This window comes from Gordionus sp. m RMFG-2023, chromosome 1, assembly GCF_954871325.1.
Source record: "Gordionus sp. m RMFG-2023 chromosome 1, tfGorSpeb1-WG-v2, whole genome shotgun sequence".
Lineage (NCBI taxonomy): Eukaryota > Metazoa > Nematomorpha > Gordioida > Chordodea > Parachordodidae > Gordionus > Gordionus sp. m RMFG-2023.
The window spans coordinates 8,155,227-8,177,433 of NC_088775.1; the positions used below are offsets into that span (position 1 = coordinate 8,155,227).

The 22,207-nt window shown below is 25.6% G+C and overlaps 1 protein-coding gene across 1 annotated transcript; it reads left to right on the forward strand.

Annotated features, from left to right (window-relative positions):
• Positions 1-5,953: 5,953 nt before the first annotated feature.
• LOC135931375 (uncharacterized) lies at positions 5,954-20,292 on the forward strand. Its single transcript, XM_065468437.1, has 3 exons — positions 5,954-6,090; positions 6,882-7,024; positions 19,198-20,292. The coding sequence occupies exons 2-3, from the start codon at positions 6,882-6,884 to the stop codon at positions 19,691-19,693; spliced, it is 639 nt and encodes a 212-aa protein (XP_065324509.1). The 5' UTR covers positions 5,954-6,090; the 3' UTR covers positions 19,694-20,292.
• The last annotated feature ends 1,915 nt before the right edge of the window (positions 20,293-22,207 follow it).

Genomic DNA, 22,207 nt, shown 5'->3' on the forward strand with positions numbered 1-22,207 from the left:
AATAATTTTTATTGCATCAATATTTATTATAATATAAATATAATGTAAAAAATATATGCTTTAAAAATATTATTTTTAAATTAATAATTTAGATAAATTAGGGGAAGAGAAAGCAAAAGAATTTATAATTTCATCAATATTTAATTGTTTAAATAAATTATTTTCCATTGATAAAATGGTTAAATTATTAAGAAATGGATCTTTCATGACACTACGAAGTCTTGTTTTAATTAGTTTAATTTTACTCATGACCCTTTCGGCAGTACATGATGTAGTAGGAATAGTTAATAAATATTTATATAAAATTGTTAAATTTGGGAAAGCAGAAAAATTTATAAGCAGACGATAAGGTAAAATAAATGAATAGTTTCTCCAGTCTGAATCATTCATCTCAGAATTATTATCATCATCAGAAGAAGCTAAATAATGTATTAGTAAAAATATTTTAATTAAATAAATTTACAATTATCAGAATCTGACAAATCTTCTTTAACCTCTAGGTCACGAGTAATAATTACGGCCCCCGTTTTAGCCATTTTATAAATATTTCTAAACATCAACATTTCCTCAAAAACTTTACTTATATTTAATTGATAAATTCACAGATATCCTTGATATCATCTTTAACAATTGCCTTTTCCACCATTCCCTTTGGGGTAAAAAATGATGTTTGACTCAAAAATCTTATCGATTCATCGTTAAATCTTTCACTAAACTGCATAATAATTAAATCAAGTGCAGCATAAAACATACTGATTTTAAAGCTAAAATAAAATATTATATTTAATGATGAAAGTATATATATACCTCTCCTTTTTGGATTGTAATGTATGAAGTCTTGAACTTTCAAAATCAAAAGGTAAATTTCTCTTCTTCATAAAATCTTGGGCCTTTGAAAAGACATCCAAAAATTCAGTATTATTATCTATTTTAGGATTATAAAATAATAAAAGATAATAATTTAAATTACACTTCTCATATTAATCAGGCAATCTTTTGCCAATTGAATTTGATTTATTGCAAACCCTATATCCTTCGAAATGGTTTGCAATTTTGTACAAGCCAAGCTTGTTATCAACAATATTTTATCCAAAACACATAGTGGTAAAATAAAATAAAATTTTTCTATTCTATAGACTATAGCACTAGCCATAGTGGAAGTGGCAGGATCTTCAGAATCCTTTAAATTTGCCAAAGCTGCCCTCAAAGCATCATAAAGTAGGAAAAAATTTACAATCGCCTTATATGATGTTAGCCAGCTTCTATAAATATAAAATAAACATTATATATTGAAACAATTAAGATAATATTACCGAGTGGTATTCTTGATGCGTAAAAATCTATGTGATTTTGTCAGTAAATCACTCTGACATGTTTTGAGCACTTCATATCTTTTAACACCATTAAAATATACGTAAATATCGTCTAATATTCCCAAGACATTTCGCAGCTCTTTTACTGATTGGCATAATTGAACAACTATTAAATTTAATCGATGACAATAGCACCAAATAAAAGCTACCTTTGGCGCCTCCGCTCTAATCAAAGCCTGCACTCCATTAATTCTTCCACTCATGTTTGAGGCGCCATCATAGCTTTGCCCCACTAGGAATTCGAGGGGTAGATTCATGGAGCCAAGCTTGGATATTATATTCTTTTTAATATCGAGGTCCGTTGTATCCCGTACAATAAATGTCTATCAGCCTTTCAACGGGCTTAGGTGTCTCGCTATTTTCAACATATCTCACTATCAAAGCTATTGCTTCTGATTTCGATACATCATATGGGCCATCAACTATAATTGAATAGCACTTGAATTCAATCTCCTTTTTTTTTATAACCATATTTTTCATGGTTTCAATAAGAATATTTATGTTATTATATGATAACAGATTTGAATATAATTTAGATTTTAATCCCTTAATTTTTTTCTCACTTCTTCTTTCTTCATTATCTTGTATATACATTTTAAGAACAGGCTCAGAATCTGCAATAAGTTTAATAAGGCTCATCATATTGCCATCTTGTTGCCTGTTCCCCCAGAAGGCTTGATTGCAAATTAAATATCCTAGGCATCTTATTATTATTCTAACGATATAACGGTTATTATCGACACATTCCTTTTGGGGTATTATAAATTGTAATATGGAATTTTTATTGTGAGAAAGCCTTCCATAATCGGCCATCATATGTGCCTCTGAAGATTCATGCACAATAAACGATTAATATTTTGCCATATATTAAGACCTTCACATGTCTATTTTGAATTTGAGTGTGGACCTCCAAATAATAGACATGTTAAGCAAAAAACTTTATTCATTTTAATACTATATGTAATCCAATTTCTAGTAACTTTGCTCTTGTCAATATTAGTTTTCTCATAAAAACTTTCATTAAAGGATCTGTTTCTATTTATAATATCTTTGGGGAATAAATAATGTTTAGGTTGGAGAGCTCCAATTCTAGATATTTATCAATTATAAATTTGTCAATTCTTTTTCCAACAATATTGATGGGATCATTTGATTCCTAAGAAAAGGGAGGGGGAGGGAAGATAAAATAAACATAACATATTTCACATTAAATCGGGGTTTAACTTCTTTTGCTGATCTTGATAACTCATTATTCTCCATTATTATCAATCCCACAACACCAGATCCAGATGGCATCTCTTCTTGATGTTGATCCTTTTCTGTAACTGTAGTAGTGTCCATAATATTTATCTTTGACATGATAATAATTATAAATTTAAATTTATTTAAATTATCAGAGTCAGATATAATATTTTCTTCTAACATATTTTCATTATTAGTACACTTTTAAAAAAATAATCATATTAATAAAAATATTTATTATACCAACAGCATTGATTTGCCAATTTTTACTTCTTTTTCCTTAAATTGTGTTTTAATACCCTTTATAAATAAGTATAAACAATTAAATATTTAATAAAAAAAATTACTTTGCTATTTGTCCAATTTTGAGAAATATTCTTAAATGCCACTATTTCAAAGCTTTTCTTTATATCGTGAAAATTAAGCCCACCATGTCTTTTTCTAATATGATCTGTCCATTTATCATCTCTTATATTATGATATGTACAATTTTTAATCAAGCATTTATATTTTTTTTGGTTAATATTTTTGGGCATATTTTGACAATGATCTAAAAATTATAAATGATTATATATAAGATTTAATATTTAAATTTTTACTATTCCCTTTGATAAAATTTTAATTTTGCGTCAAATCTTGAAAGTGGAAAAATAATTTTATGATAAGAAATCGGATAACAAACTAATTTGCTAAACATCGACCATTAAAATTTTTTTTTAAAATAAAAAATTAAAAAATTTTTTTAAAAAAAGTACCCCCATAGAAATTTATAGAAGCAGTTGCTTCGGACCCCCCCCCCGTTGTAGGGGTCACTGGGGGTGGTATCCAACAAATTTTCTGTCAAGTAGACGCTGATAGTCTCTTTCATGCATGGTCATAAGTTTGGAGGAAAAATATTGGGTTTGGTCTTTTTTACCCCATTAAATTTACTTCTCCCCTATCTTCTACATAAATTTTGAAAATATTTTGAAAAATAAATTTTAGCAAAAATATTCAAATATCCTTTTAAAAATATGGATTAAAAATATAGAATAAGAATTTTTGCTAATTTTCTTGAATTTTAAAAAAAAAATCTTTTGTTTGCTAAGGTAAAAATTTAACATAATTTCTTTTTGAATTTTCCGATTTATTATTATTTTTTTGGATTTTTTTCAAAAAAAATCATTTATGTAAATAATTTAAGTATATTTCATCTTTCTAAATCTAATATTTCTCTAGAAAATTGTTGTTTCTTAATAAGAACTTTGATAACTACGTGTTACAAAGGGTTTTTTATTCTAATTTATAAATTTTAGTTATTCGAAAAATATAAACGAGATACATCTAATATTATATATTTTTTAAAACAAGTTTCATGGAGATTCATATACATTTTTTTTGCATGCCTTCCAAGTATAATTTTTTTTGTACACATAGATTTAATTTTCTGATATAGTAAGGGCAGGGATAGTGTTATCTCGAGGCAAGCAATTTCTTCTCAAATAATTTTAAAACTATAAAAAACTTTGATTCCGTAAATGTATTTTAATACGATGCTTCAATGGTTTTAAAGATGTTATATAGAAATTAACGAAGTTTTAAAACATCAAAAGTAACTTTATAATTTTTTACATTTTTACTAATAATTTTTTTTTAAGGTTTCACAAATCTATGATAAAATAATCTCAATTTTATCATATTGACAATTATTATGGACATTTAATATCTTGCAATTAAATTTTAATCAAATGTGAAAATCTGAAGTAGGTTTTGGCTAGGTGCGAATTAGCCAAGCAGGGAAGGAAATATTATGAACAAAAGTTTTGAAATTCGTAGTATGAAATTGAGAAACTAATTAAATTTAGAAATTAATTAAGTTAAGGTCTGATTTCTTTACAAAAATTATAATTTTCTCATTGCAGTATATATAATTAAACATAATTTATTATATGATCGTTTTAAGTACGATTTCTTTCGGGTGATATCTGTAATATAGACGAACCTGGTAAATTTAACGTATTTAGCAATTTATTTTCATTTATTTATTTAGCATTAACATTTTATATAAAAATATTTTATTTAAAAATAAAGAAGTTCTATGACATGCAACGCCAAAGGGTAATAAGAACCTCGGGTAATTTTCATAATTCTTACATTTTCATTTTTTACATTTTACATTAACAAAAAACGAAAAGATTTTTTTTTCTTATACATTAATTTCTACCGTAGATATATATAAAAGAATAAAATTTCATTTAAACATTTTGAAAAATGCTCTTCATCTATTTTTTATAGTATCTCAAATTTTATGGACAATATAACCGGTTTATCCTACTCTAATTCATTTGAAGATTTTGGTCACCCCTCTTTTGGCTTTTTTCCTTAAAATTTAACTGCAGGTATCGTTTAAAAAATTTTAAAATATTCTGTGACAAAATACGGATAAAAACAATAGTGGCTAAATAAATGTGTTGTAATAAATAATAAGATTCATACTTAATAAATAAATAGACAATATTGTAAGAGATTATAAAATATTATATGATTTTATCTTTGTTTATATATTTTAACACGAATAAATACGAAACCCAAAAATGCTTTTACAATTAAATTAATTTTAAATAATATTAAAAACAAGGAGATAAAATGTCAGAAAATGTGACAAGCCTTTTATTATATAATAAAAGATGTATTTTTCATCATAACAAATAATCAAGAATTATATTTATAAGTTTCAAAATTATACTTATATTATGATTTTTTTTAAATTTCAACATAGGTTAGTGTTAATCTCTTTTTATATATTGTACAGTGCCGCTATTATAGAAATAGTATTAAATATTGTTGAAAATATAATTATTATTTTTATCTCCAATTTTTCAATCATTTTATTTTATCTTTCACATTGTTGGCTAAGTTCAGCCTCCCACCTCTTACCCTACATTACACGGATATAAATGTCAAATTATGAACGAAAGAAAGTCTAAGTTTATTAATATAGAATTACTTATACCTTTTTTTAAATGATATAATATAATACCAAATCATTCCTCAATTATCACATAATGGATAAATAAGTTTTAATCAACTCAACAAAAAAAATATATTTAATATAATAATTGTTTTTGTCTCAGTTATTTTAATTAATTTTGTTTATCTATAAAGCATAAAAATCATTGATCAAATTCAATTAAAATCTGAGACTTTTTCTTCATAATATCATATAATTATTACGTATTTTTATTTTATTTATCCGAAAAACGTCCCCAAATATAAAAAAATATATTATATTACTTTTATCTAATTATAATTATAATTATCATTTTATTATTTTCCAGTTAATTATTTTTATAGTTTATTATAAATGTTTTTAATTTTAAGCATAGACACCTTTTGTTTGCCATAAAAAATAAATTTTATTTTTTAAAAAAAAATTCAAACATTTTAATTTCAAAAAATTTTCATTTCCTACTAAAGAAAATATTTTTGTAACAAGGTAAAAATTTTTAATTTATTATTATTCTAGTATATCATATTAATGTAATAATTCTATTTTCATTTTTATTCTACTTAAACTCTCAAATAAACAAAATTCCTAAGATTCCAATCAAAATGCAGTGACTATATTAATCATTTTTGATATTTTGTTTAAAAAAAGAAGGAAGTATGATTATTTGCTTGAATTCTTGAACTTTTTTAAAAAAAATTATGTTCCTCAAGATTGAGCCATTTTCTTCTAAAAACATAGCAAATCAAAAGAATGTTTAATTCATACTTTTGATTCTTTCCAAAGCATAGTTAGGCAATTGTTACTGCTTTAGCTCCTATAATGAACGTATTTATTTTTATTTTATAATTTTAAAAAGTTTGATCATACCGCATTTTTATCATTATGACATATAAAGAAAAATTTTAAATTTAAATTTCCCAAGTGCTGCTAACGCCTAACTTTAGCCAACTCCAAAACCAGTTCCAAATTGTTATAACGCTAACTTACGGAATTGATATTTATGAAATTAAGTTTGTAATAATTGGGTTTTAAGTTTTTTTTTACATTTTAACACAGATTAGTCTTTTGATACATACAAATCTATTTCAACATCGTCTTAATCTTCAAATTAAAGGGCTCAATCTAAATGTTTAAGTCCATCTTTTATGCTAAAAAGCTTTACTCTATAGGAGTTGGGAAAATTTAGGGTTATTTAACAAAGAACACTATTTCCTTATTTAAACTATATACATGTTATTATATCAAACAAAATAAATATCAAAAAAAATTTATATCAGATGGAATCATTTAAAAATATGTTCGTAAATTTTGGCTACGCTTTCAAGCTAACCCAGACAACTCTATTATTACTATTCTTGATTCAATATTCATTTTGTCGGAACTGGGTCCACCCAGACCTCTCTATTGAGGACAAAAAATTGTAAGTTTTCAAATAATATTATACTTTCATTACATTTTATATATGTCTCATCTAACTAAGTAGATCCCCTCCAATAAATAATCGAATATAATAAGATATTCATATAAAATTATGATATTAAATATTCATCTTAAATTTTAAAATGAAAACCTACATAATTTATATTGAAAGCCTAATAAATAATTCTATTTGAACAATGATTTCCATTAAGATATATTATTAGTATTAACGGAATATTTCCATATATTAATAAATTTTTTAAACATCTCATATTTTGTACATTTGTGACTTCTTTTCACCTCTTTATCGAATATTTTTGGATATACCACAAATAGTTTCATCACAAATCCAATATTTCAGAAAATTTTGCATTGGAATCTTATCTTTTTGAGATTTGATTTTTTTAATCCAAGGAGTTGGATAGCCTGCATTATTTAATCAAAATTTAACTTTAAAATTTTAAGCATAAAACAATCGAAGGCGACAGTATTAAACATGAAAAATAATATAAACCTTAAACTTATCTAAAGATATCTTTACGATCAATTTGATTTATATTTTGATTTGTAAAAATATTGTATATCCATAATAATATAATATATTGATTATACCCTTAATATATTAGGGCATGTGAGCTTTTATAAAATTTATAAATAATGTCATTACAACATTATTCGCACTATTAGAAATTTTTTGAAAATTACTAATGAAAACAAGATTAATGGTTATCTTAATCTAATATGATGGGTAGCGTGATATATTCATGGTTTTCAAATATAATAAAAATTTGTTGGGCTTGATATGATTTAAATTTAATTTATTAACTGATCAATATTCTCATAATATAAAATTTAATGAGGAAAAAATGATAGTTATGAATGGTGATCTAATTTGATTGGTAACATAATATATATTAATGGTTTTCAAATATAATAAAAATGTAGGACTTGATATGAATTAAATTAAATTAATAACTGATACTACTCATGTATTAAATAAAGGTAGATTTGTCTTGAGAGGAAAGATTTCCTATATTATTTGAAAAAAACTTATAGTATATATTAAATATAATAGAGTAAAAAGAAAGATTTATATATTTTCCTTCTTTACTATTTTTCAGGGATGTGAACCCTTCGACAAAAAAAAAGGGTCCGGGTTCGGGTCCGGTAATAAATTTAAAAAGGACCCGGGTCCAGGTTTCGGGTCCGGGTTCAGAGGAAACATAAAAATAATGACTCAAAATAAGACTTTTTTTCATTCATTTTTTATTATACTTCAATATATACACATTTATAATTCGAAATGAGATAATTTATATTTTAAATATTTTATTCAATCGCACAATCATGATATCTTCTAAAATATCATCCCTCAGATTTCCACGTAAATTAGTCAACGATGAAAATCCACGTTCTACGCTTACCTAAAATAGATAGTCATTTTTATAATACATAAATTATTGTACTTGTGTCGCCGGTACAGCCATGACGATTCTATAAAAGGTATATAATTCTGGATATATTGAAGAATTTTCCTCCCAGAATTTTAAAATGTTTGCATCTCTATTTATTTTATTCTTATAACTTCCGAGAACTTTTCTATTAAAGATACAATAGATATTTTTTGTTCCTTTCTATCAGATGATAATTTAATTTTTTTTCTCTATCTAATAGTAAAATTTCCAGATCATCAATATCGTTATCATTATCATTGTTATCGCTACAACCATTAGATATTGTTGTAACCACCAATGTATTGTAAATAATAGAGTTTTGAGTATGCCATAAATCTTCAAGATGGTCTATAGGCATTTGTTTTTGCTCACTACTTAATAAAACCTGATATCGCGGGTCTAAATATATCGAATCATATACAACACTATTTTGTAAATATTGTTGCTCTCTTATTTTCGTATTTTCTAATACTTCATTTGAAAAAGAACTTGTTAATCTCCCTAACTCTAATCGACATCTTAACCATATGCCATAAAAATTCGATAAACATAATTGTTCAGCTTGCACTCTTAATGTTGTTATTTTTAAAGGAACCAGCACACTAGTAAGCTCTTTTACTTGATTCCAATCATCTTCTGAAAAAATGATTTCACATGCTCCTATGATAAAATCATTACAGAAATCTTTCAAACTTAATAATCGCTCTAGCATCATACACATAGAGGACCAACGTGTGCAATCTAAAATTGCCATTTACCTTTTCATGGATTTTAATATTCTAACAATTGTGGGAGTTCTTAAATATTTTACAACATCCCTTGCTTTATCAATTATAGTTTTAAAGTGACTATTTTTTAGGGAGATTCCACGAAAAAAATTAATAAAATTATAAAAATTTTACATTATTAATTTTATTAATTTTTAAAAAATATATTTTTACATTAATTAAAAAAAAAGAAATTTTAAGTTAAAAATTTTTAACACCCTGAACCCTTGGACCCTCCATTTTTTAAAAGGGTCCGGGTCCAGGTTCAGCCAAAATACGAGGGCCCAGGAGGGTTCAGTGTCCGGGTCCGGGTTCACATCCCTGCTATTTTTGTATTATATATGATTTATTCAATTTTAAAAACTCTACTTTATATCATTTTTTTTGGAATATCCTATGTGACTCGAAAAATTAAATATAAGTTTGGACTTAGATATCAGGTAAAAGGTAGGTACTTACTATTAGAATTTAGAACCGGAAAAGGAAATATTCTAACAGGGATAAATATATGAAACAGAACCTGGAACCCCTTAAAATATTAGGAAATGGAATCCATTTTTTAAATTTTCAGGAAACGATTCTGAAACTGGTTCTGACAAGAGTTCAAGCAATTTATATATATAGTATATATTATTCAAAATGCTGTTAATTCAATTTAGCTAGATAAATCCTTATTTTTTGGTTTAAGTGACTATGAGTATCTCCCAAGGACATAACACCTATAAGTTTTTCTAATACATGAGGAGCGAGATGGATAATAATAGCAAATCTTATGAAAAGGGAATGGGGGAGGGGAGACCCGATTAAGATTTTAGCCAATAGAATATTATGTAAGCCTCGAGAACAAATAGAGGTCCAAACCTTTCTGCCACTACATAACTTTACCTTTATAGTTTAATAAAGATTTTGGTGGATAATCATTATTTGGCTTTACATTATACTATAAAATAAATGCATTAATTAGACATAGTCTGCACTGGAATATTTTTTTTTTAATTAAAATAAAATTAAAAAAATAGGAATATATAATTAATTATGGTAGTTTAGTTAAGTTATTTTAAAAAAAAAAATTGAATTTTTAAATATAATGTATAAATGTTACTAATATTTATATGTAACAATATTGATTTATTCTGGATATATTTGCGATAAATTTTAAATTAGTCTCAAAGTTTTTACGCGTCTAAGTGTCTAATTAAAAATAAATTAAACTTATATATCATATAAATAATAAAGGAACGTATATTGTCATGATAAAATATAGTAGGTGAGTTAACTACATAAACGGGAATGAGTGGGTGAATTGACAGTAGAGATACGCAAAACAGAAAAAATTTAGTCTAGGTCAACCATCACCCAAATGGATTTTTTTTTGAATCTCCGTTGTAGCCCGTTGAAACTCCCAGCCCGAATTTTAAAATATTAGTTTTTAAGGAGGAAATCTCAAATTATTTATTTTTTTCTCTACTTTAATTTGCATTAAATTTAAGCATTCGAGCAATAGCTTTGATAAAATTTAATGTCTTATTTAAAATCTATTTATTCTATTAATAAGAAAATATGACATGAATAAATAAGTATTTTCTACCTCCTGTATTTTTTTTAAAATTCATTTTATAATTGTCATCTGCAATTTAATCAGGCAATAAAAAAAAGGAAGAATAGGAAGAAAATATTGTTATTTTTTTTAATACTGCCCAGAACGATATTTATTGATCATGTTTGCATTGGCTAGGCCTTACAGAACTTTAATTGTTTGGGCGTTAAAAAAAAATCCAAAAAATGAAGATAAAACACCCCAAAATCATAATTTTGAAAAAAAAACTATATTCCAAATTTTATCTCTATTTAAACGGCTCGATTGAGCGGATAATTAAAAATGGGTTAACTCAATAGTTTACCCAAAAAATTATTAAGCCTAAAGATTTTGTTCATAGATAGCACAATGGTTTGGATATCGGTTATTAAAATCTCGAGGCTTAAAATATTGAGTTAGACGTTTTCAAATTGAGCCGATTAAGCAATACCATCTTTATTCCTATGTTTTACTATCTTGTGATTTTTATTTTTATTAACTACGAACAGATGCTTATAATCGAGTTAGGCTTGAAAAGTTTCCATAAGAAAATATGAGGCAATTTAATTTATAAAATTTAAACCGGAAATAAATGTTTAAAAAGAAAATAAAAACTAAAAAAACGATTTTAATTTATAAGATTCCATATAAATAAAAAATAAATTTGTAAAAAAAAATCGTGAGAGGTTGGCTAGGTTAATGGCATCGTGGATTTTATATACTCTGAGATCTACATATTGGTTCTTTTGGGACATTGAATTCATGATGATTAGGAATCACTCAATTTTTAAAATTCGATTTAACCGGAAATGTATACCAGCATGTGTAGGACACATAGCAAAATAGTGTTTGAAATTCATAATGTGGGTTTACTCATATTAATGCTTGAATACATTTTCCTACCAAATCCGATTTTGTTAAATATAAAAATGGCCCTTAGTAAAATGATTTTAAATTGAGAGATTTTCCGAATCCATAAGGATTCCATATTCCAATATGAAATACCCTGCAATCAAAGTTAGCACAGAATCGCGGCGGACGAAGTATACAATATAATAATTTTACATTAACATTTTGTATACTTAGCCTCGAATTCGAGGGTAACTGTGAATACAGTGATACACATCATTTCCATATTCCATTACAACATATACATAAGCATATAAAATAATTCTTATTATAACTAAGAAGTGGCAATATACCGGGTCGAATTCGAATCCAACTTTTCCTTATTCGTTTACGTGTATACCATAAATAAGATATGTAGGTTCAACAAGCTCAAAGCTTAATTAAGGCATCTAAATATAATTTTGTTTCCCATTTTTTTTATATAATCTTCCTATTTGTAATAAAATAATCGAAACCACACTTTTTTCCTAAGTAAAAGTTAAATAAACTCCAATAAATATTTTACAATTTATGTTAAAAAAAATTTTTTTTTTGTACATTTAACACATGGTTTTGGTAGCGACAATTCTATAATATTTTTTTGCTTTTTTTTTGATCAAATTATACGGAATAAAAGATTCATTTCTGCGTTCGATAAATTTTTTTTTTTTGAAATATAATATTATCTCAATTTACCCACACTTGGGTGTCTATTTTTTAAAAATAAGGTTAATATAATTTTATAATTACACTATCCCCATAATATATATCCATTATCATCTTATTTAATAAATTTATATTTTACTAAATACTTGTGACACATTGTGTACCAAATTTTTTCTTTAAGGTAGAAAATAACATATTAATTAATAAAATGAAAGAAAGGGGGGAAAAATAAAAGATATATTAATTAATTGAGACATAGATGTTTTTTTATTTCAGGATTTCATGTTATGAATTAGATTAAATAATAGTGCCATTACAGAAATTATTTATAAAACTTCTAAAAAAAATTTTTTTTTTTTAAAAGGAACTAATTAAGAACCGGATAAAATTACTATAACCAATTATAGTTTAGGGTAGACTAATTGAAAAAAAATAAATAAGAATGAAATAATTTACTATTCTACATTATATAACCGATCGAATAAAAATAAAATTATATTATTGGTATTCAAATACAAATAGTAAATTAATCGATTTGTTTAAACCAATCAAATACGAATAGTATATTATCCTATTTGTTTAAACCAATCATGTACAAATAGTAAATTATTTGATTGATTTTTTTAAACCAATCAAATATTAATAATAAATTATTCGATTGGTTTAAACGAAGCAAATACTAATAGTTTATAATTTGATTTCTATATTATTCTGGGTAAGCCTGTAGTTGATGCAAAATCACTCCATTTGGTTTAACTTAATGCTTTAGTCGGAAAAATATAGCTTATGCTTAGAGATTTCGCTAATAGATGTCCATAAGCTTCTCCCATCTATTAGCAAAATCTTCAGGCTTGCGTAATATTTTGTCAGGCTAAAATATTGAGTTAGCCGTTTTTAAATATCGGCTCAAATGGAGCGATTTTGCTACACTATAGGCCTGTAATAGCGTAGTAAAAATTATAGCTTTTTATATCTAATCTATCCCTTATTCCTAGTAAAATTTTAAAACATAAACCAAAAATCAATTGCATAAGTATATTTAAGGAAAGGATAAAAAAGATTGCTTTCATAGGACATGAATCATTGGGCTCTGAATATTTCTGGCAATTCTCTAATTTGACCAAAATTTAGTGCTAGAAAGTAGAAAGTCTTGCTAAATTGTACAATTATCTAAGTTCTGCAGGAATCTTAGTATCAATGGTGGCTAAATTAGACAGGTTGTGCTGTATTTACATATATAAAACTAAAAAAAGATGTACATTTCAATTTAAATATTCTAAAAAAAAATAATGGCCGCCATCTGAAAAATAAATGTAATTATCTCCGACCTTCACATATTTGTTGACTGGCCAAAATTTTACTTTATAACTTTATTTTTTTATACAAAAAAAACTCTTTATGTATGTGCCAAATACCACGACAAATGATCAAGAATTTTGGCCTGCCACAAATTTTTTTGTTTTTTAAAAACTATATTAAGCCTTGCTGAATGAGAAGCCCACCTATGATAATTAAGAAAAATATAAAATTTTAAATTTCAATCTCCTCCTGTCTGAGGTCGAGACATAGGCATTCAGAATGCATAAATTTTTTGAATTTTAAAATTCCGAAAAATAGATTTTATTAAGCTAGAATATTCCAAATATATTCATGTAACTATTATATAAAAATTTAAATGATGGGAAAAATATAGAGGACAAATACCAGAATATAAAAACCGGAAGTAGAAGAAAATCAGTAATTTTTTCTTCTCTCGTTTTTTTTAAATTCAAGTAGATCCTTTGATGAAGGCATTTATATAAAAATTGGGATGAAGATTCTACATGTTTTTAACCTATGATTATGTAATGGGAAACAATGGCCTAATTTCAACTTTTGCCACAGAATTTTCTCCTAAATAACATGTAAATAAAGTCAAGGCCATCAAATTAGACATGATTATATCTGTCACTCAGTTGCCCTGTTTATAAATTTTTTTTTCATACATGCTCTCGAATAATGACTAAAATTTAAGTGCACACATTAGAATCCCCCCTGCATAATTGACAGCCATATCCCAACCGGCCATAACATCATAAACCAGATCGCTAATCTTTAAAAAAATAATTTTATTTCCGAATGTTCTTATTTCCCTGATTATAAAAATTAAAAATACAAGAAAAGTTTCTAAAAATTTTTAGGGAGTCTAGTCAAAATGTACGTATTTTAAATGAGAGAAAACGCGTGGAAATTTTTACAATCTCAGGGAGTTCAGCTAAAAAAAAATTATGGAGGGCTTCGCCCCCCATACTCCCAATTAGAGGGTCTTTGGCCCGCTTTTGCCCGGCCTTCGGCCGGGTTTTATATTAATATATTATACATTTTTAAAATATGCTAATTCTAGACAATTATTCTGAATTATTTTGTCATTTATAATATTTTGCATACAAAATAACCTAGCATATAAATAATTAAAACAATACAATAAATTTCTAAAAATAATATTTTTTAATACAAAATCTATTCATTACAGTATAAAATATTTTCGATTGCTGATATAAAAAAATTTTGCGTAAAAAAAGGTTAATTAATTCATACATATGCCTCAATTGATAATGGTTTTAAAAAACCACATAAGGCTATATAATTCTATCAAGTTACATTGACAAAAGGTCATGACACTCACGATGGTAATAAATTGATAAAACAAAAACAGTAAAATTCTTTAGAAGAAATTATGCAAATATATTGAAGTTTTGAGTTATTTATATGGCAAGGATGCCATATTAGAAATGAAACATTTTTTAACTATAAAATAAGAATCAGAGTTATATGATGAAAGTAATTAAGATTCATATATTATTGTCGCACCATCTCTAGTTGGTTTATTATATCTTAAAATAATAATAGATTGTAATAATATCAAAAATATATCCTTATTAAAAATTTAACTCAAAACTGTTTTTCAAAGAAGAAAAAAAATAGATTTCCTAAAAACATGTAAAAAAAGAGAAGAAAAGATATCTAATTTATTACATCCATTGTGGGATGAATAATAAGAAGTTTAATTTTAATAATATATTTAATAAATAGATGGCGTTAAATAATTGAAATTTACTTATATTTATTATCAAAAGCATTATTATCAAGATTTTAAAACTATTAACTGTAATATATTATATAACTCTCAAATATGTCTGTAAAGGTGGCATTTTTTTTATAAATAATTATATATTATAAAGGATTATAAACTATTTATCTACTTACTTTTTATAAATAAATATCTTATACTCATTTGGATTTGGACCTTGAAAATAATTTTAGGAAGAGACATGATAATTAAAATTATAAGTCAAAATGTAGTTGATTAGTGATTTTGAACTCGGCTAATTACAATATTAAATTTGTTAATTTTCAATTAAAAAATGATTATATTTATTTAATTAAGGTTATATAATAATTTAAATAATAAAAGTCAATTAAGCTTTAACTGTTAATTCTAAATTAATATTTAGTGAGTGATATTGATATATTCTTAACACAGAATTTGATTGCAAGCTGACAGGTGAACATATAATTTATATGTATAATCTAATCTAATAATTAAAATAGTATTCATTTTATAAAAATTTAGATAGTTTTATTAATTTTTAAATAAAAAAATTAAATCTATATATTACTCAATAGAATTATAAAAGAAATCGTTCAGGGGGCAATTTAAAAAATTTATTTTTAGTTCAAGGGGATATTAAGGAGCAATTAAAAAAAAAATTTTTTTTGCTTCAGGGGGCTATTCAATTCAGGGGGTTTGAGCCCCTGCGCGCCCCCTCCTAGGGACGCCACTGTTATATGATATGTACATTTTATTTTCTTTGTTGAATATATTTATTTTTTGTTAAACTTTCCTCGTTATTTGTTATCTTTGGTCCAATTCTCTTACTCAGCCTATAGACGTTTATATAATAGTCTTATGACGATTATGAAAACAGATTCTATAAAAGAATATATTTATATTTAAATTTTTAAAAAATCCGATTGTATTATTTTTTTATGTATGATTCCCCTTAGAATAAATTTAATTTTTTTCTGTTCTGTAAAAATCTTAATCAATTATGTGATGATTAATGATTTTTTAAAATCTAGAATTTATTTCATTTTATAATTTTTGTAATTATATCCTTTAAAAAAATTAGCTATTAAATTATTCACTTGCGTGTAAAATCACCTTGTTTATATGTAGAATATTACATCATTCTAAAATAATTGATGAGGTTCTTTCCATCTTTCTTCCGTGCTATAATTAGGACGACATCCAAAATTATTATCTAACAGATAATTTTCCCGCTTCTTAATAATAAATGCCTAAATTTACTAAAAATAACATTTGCAAAAATAGACTAAATTCATAAATCCCTTGATCCTTTCACGGAAATAGAAATATCAGACAGGTTTGTTACTATCACGAATACTTGTATTTAAAATAATAAATACAAATTAATTTTTAAATACATTATAACTGGGAATTAAATTTTCATGTTATTTCCTTAGTATGTGAGAGCTAAAACATAGTTTTATCGTACTTCTTTCTTAAATTAGTATTTTTTTTCAATATGGCAATTGTTTTCGATTTAGCAAAAATCTTTGCATGAATTGCATATTTTTTTTTGAAAGATGGGAATGGGTTATAATCCCCTCATAAGCTACAATCCTTATAATTTTTAAATCACTCTTTGGCTCATTTTGGAGTGAGAGAACAATATTAAATTTTGGGCTATCTCATAAAAAAAATTAATTAAAGAAAAAATTTCAAACATTGCCATTCTTTTCCTAATAACAAATAAATGTTGCCATTATTTTAGTAAATATTCATATATATAATTTATTTTAAGAATGGATAATGTTATTTTAAAGCGATAATTATCATTTATTGAAGGACCAAGGCCTTTTTACCTTTTTGCCATTCTTCCACGCTTCCTTTTTTTGTCCTATTGGAATTCCGTCTCATTAGGTAATGTATAAATATTACATCTAAAAGTTATTACTCTTAGGAGTTCAAAATTATATATTTAAAAAAATAAAAAAAATTATATATACGGACAAATGAGCTCGTCATCCAGTCTTCGTGATTGAAACAAATCTTATTCATTTTGTGGATGTATCATTTTGAAATGATCAAAATTAATCCACGTTTTTGAAGTTTTGGTGTAAATATAATCTGGATAAAATTTTTAATTAAAAATGATGTTTTAAATACCTCATTTTTAAATTCATTGTCGAAAACACGTTTTTTTTAACTTATAAATATATATTATTTTTCATAAAAAAAACCTCAAACTTTAAACTTTAAAAAAAATATTTATCATATTTGATGGACAAATAAAAAAAAATTGTTAATAAGTTAACATTTTTAATATAAAAACCATGTTTTTATTAGTATTTATCTCAAAAAAAGTAACCCAAAATTATTTTTATAAAAATCTAATATAGCCAAAGGCCTACTAAATGAATATATATCATTAATAAAATTTATGGAAAATAAACCAACCTAATAGCATAGCAAGCCTATGTTTTGTAGCAATGGTAATAATATTTTATTATGAATGATATTAAGGCCATGGCGATTAAATAAAACATTTAAAATAGAAATTACAAAAAAATTTTTTTTAACGATGTCAAAATGAAGTATGTATATAAATTTTTATATTTAAAAACATTTAAAAAGAACTTAAAAAAAGAGGTTTATATCTAGAGAGGAGTATATGCCTAGAAAATGAGACCGGCAGATTTCGTGAGAAATCTTCTGACGAAGGTAATCCTTCTTTGGGATTAATCTATCTCTTTTTTTTTCCTATGATTTTAATAAAATTAAAAAGTCTCATTTCCGAACATGGCTAAGGTGCTGTCTGTAAAGGCAGAATATTTGTTTTTAAAGGACTTCTGCCATTTAGATGATAGAAAATGGGATGTTAGACTGTTGCCAAAATCAACACAAGGGTATTTCCGGTTCAGCTGGAGACCGTTCGCCCAAGGAATAAAATTATTTTTTAATTTTTTTACTCGTAAATTACTAAATAACAAATATAGGAGAAAAAATGGTGTTATTTTGAATTAATATTTCTATATGTTCTCCAAACCCGAAATCCTAAAATTTTTAAAAAAATTTCCTGAACCCGGACCCTTTTATTGTCGAAGGGTTCACATCCCTATTTTTTTATTCTCAAAATATCTGATTATTTTGGAAATCATTGGAGTTTACAAAGGAAGGTGGGTTCGTAAATCCCACTCTCTTTTGACTCTTAAAAAACGATGTCAACAAATCTTAGAAAAAGTCGCTAAAATCTAATGACATCATTCAGGATTACTATCAAAAGCATTTTTTTTCTCTAAATATATTTATAACCCTTTATAAAATGTATATACAAGGTTTAAATCGAATATCTCTCGTTCATTATTTTTTATACCAGTATGAGCATCAGGGACGTTGAGCATAACATACTATAAAAAGATGGTATATAATTAAAGTAATTAGTCATTACTAATAATTGTCCATCAATTACCTATAATATTGTATAGATTGTGATTTTTCAAATTAATAGAATTATTATTATAATTTGTTTTGGATAAGTTTGTTAACTAGTTTTATAATTATAAAACATAGGTACAATATACATATATGGGCTTATTAAGCAATTAAAAAATAAAATAATTCTTAATCTAGTTATATTTTAATTGAGTTAGTGTTCGTTGGACCATAGTATATTTAAACTATATTCCTACTAATTCTAACAAAGATTTGTAATTTTTTTAAAAAAAATGACTTTTAAATACAAAAATGCACTAATAGGCACCCCTCGAAATCAAATCCTATATCAATGAATGCTCATTTCTTATCACAAAAGGGGGAAGAACAAACGAATCAGGTAGATTACCCTCAAAATTTATCGAAAATAGACGGCACTTCTCAACATTCCCAATTAACGCTGAAAAATTCGAAAGAAGGTGCAAGGATTCCAAACAATAATGAAGTTAAAAAACTAAGAACTAGACGTGAAGTGGGGTTGAATAAGCGAGCGACTGATCTTGTGTGCATTATAAACGCAGGTGCGGCTCACAGCTGTGATCATAGGGAGTTTGCTGAAGCCATGAGGAGATACAAATATATAACTGCCGTACAAGGGCCAGGTAAAAGGGCTTTCCAAATAAGCGATAATAACGAAGATAATAATGTAGATTTATTTGGCAGAGGAAGACTAAAATTGGTAGCCATCAGACCTTTTGGATACGAGACGGATTCTCTAGGTTCTAACAGTGGTCTTGTTTTGGAATTCGTTACCAGCTAAAAACTAAAAATAACCAAAAAATATTTTATGTTACGTCAATTTTCATAATCAGTCGATAGGCATACTGACTGATTAATATTTTAACTCATTTTTGTATTGTTAATATATAGATTAAGATAGGTATATTCTACACATACTAGAAAAAATAGTTTGCAAATTTACATTTTCAAATTTAAGAAAAAACGCCCTTAATAAAATTTTTCTGCTATTTACCAACTTTAATTAATTTATTTTAGGGTGTTTATATAAGTTTAATTTTAAACCAGCGCCATTCTTAAAACGTTTATAGATAGAGACGCCGAAAGGTGGTACACATGACACAATTTCAGCAAATCTTAATTTGTGCCTTATGGCTTTAGCATAGTATAGAATATCTACCTTACACATATACAACCGACAATGTTTTAATAATATTAAAGCAACATGCATATCGACTCATTACGGGAATGGAATGTAACATAAAATATATTTTGATTTAATTTAATATTTATAAATTTGTAAAATTTTTCGTTTATATTTTTGTAATGATTTTATTTTTACATTTCTTTCGCTATTTACATTTAGGGCACCCTATAACTAAATCTATGAAATATGTTTGTAACGTCATGTACATATTTTATAATAATAAAATAGTCCTAAATTTATTAATTATTATATATCTATTTTTATTAGTGATATATATTTTTTTTTCCTCGCGCAACTATAATTATTTCTTTTTTCTTGAAAAAAAACATATCAATTGAATATTATTAGAACTGTGCCGATAAATATCGGTTCGGGACCGATATTTAGAGTTTTTTTGAAAATATCCGATCGTACCCATATTTTTTAAAAACTTTATCTGATATTTCATTGTTTTTGGCCATCAATGTGTTATTTTTTCAACTTTAAATCAATTTTGAGTCCGGTTTTATGTTTGGAATACCTATCTTATGAATTGTAAACAATTTTGATGTTAACCTTTGTCATTTATTATTTATACATAAAAATATTTAGAAAATCTAATATAAATTATATTAAATTTAAAGGTTCATGACAAAATAGTCTTGAAATTCATAAGGTATGTATTCCAAACATGAATGGAAATATATAAAAAAAATTAACACCTTTGCTGGGGGGAATAACACATTGACTTGAACATATATAATTAGATATTATTTTTCATTTTAGATATAATTTTAAATATTAATAAAGCAACCAAGATTTAATTTATTGTAAATGTTTTTAAAAATAAAATGAATTATTTTAAAAGATAAAGTTAGCTAAATTTGTATTATATTTTTTTGTTATATTATCTGCAACACGAAAAGGATTTTTTTAAAAAATATGAGTCACATTCGGTTTTCAGTGTCGCCCAATATAAGTCGATTTTTTAAAAACAGCTAACTCAATATTTTAGCCAGAAAATATTCTAAGCCTTGAGATTCAGCTAGTAGATGTCAAAACCTATCTGCTAACTCTTGCATAATATTTTTTGAATAAAATATTGAATTAGTCATTTTTTAAAATAGGCTCTAAGCGAGCCATTTAACAACACTAGTTGAATAGGCCCAGTCCTAATTATTATAATGAATTAAATATAAAAAAAGAATAAGTTGTTTTTGTTTTGATTTATGAAATTGGGAATCTTCATTGAAACTTAAGATTAGTTTTAGGATTGACTGAGATGAAAACCGCATTAATTTGTCCAATTATCAGCTTTAAAAACATTTTTAAAAACTTCGGTCAGAACCGATTTGGCACAATTTGTCATAACCTGTCTGAACTTTCCCGTCTCGTGCAAGAATTTGCCGCCCTCTAATCTAAATCAGTAACAGAAAAGGTGCTTCTCATAATCAAAACCAGCATTTCGTCGCGTACCTGGTTGTAGAACTATCTGATATATTTTTAAGGGGGAAAAATGTGACTAGAAGACCAAGAATTCGATATTAGTTTGCTATATTCATATAACTTTACGTCGATAAATCTAAATTAGAGAGCATGCATAAAAATAATATGTGTTCTCTTAACCCCAGTTCATTTTTTTGTATTCTCTTCTTCTCTATTATATTAGCGCATATATTTATAATTTTTGAAATTCAATTCTTTCATTTTAAAGAATGGTGAAACCTTCCTTCCTTTTTCGGAAAAATAAGATATTTTTTTTTAAATAAAAAAAACGTAACGCCCTCGATAAATAGATACAAAGTTGAGAAATAACAAATTATCGGTGAAAACGCTTTAAGCTGATCAAGGCCATACATAAACTTTTTGTTTAAAAGTTTTTTTTTAAAAAAAAATTACACATTTCGATGAGATTCATTCTCTAATTTTTTCTTCTCTAGTAGGCCTTATAATATTAGGTGTTCGTCCTTTTTGAAATGAGATATGACAATAAGCAAATTTTAGTAGAATATAAAATAATTTATAACAGACCTGCAGGCCCGGCCCGGGTACACATGGACAGGGTCGTATTTTTTTTTTTTTAAATATACCCGGGCCGGGCCTGAAATTTTTTTTAAAAAAATCTAGGGC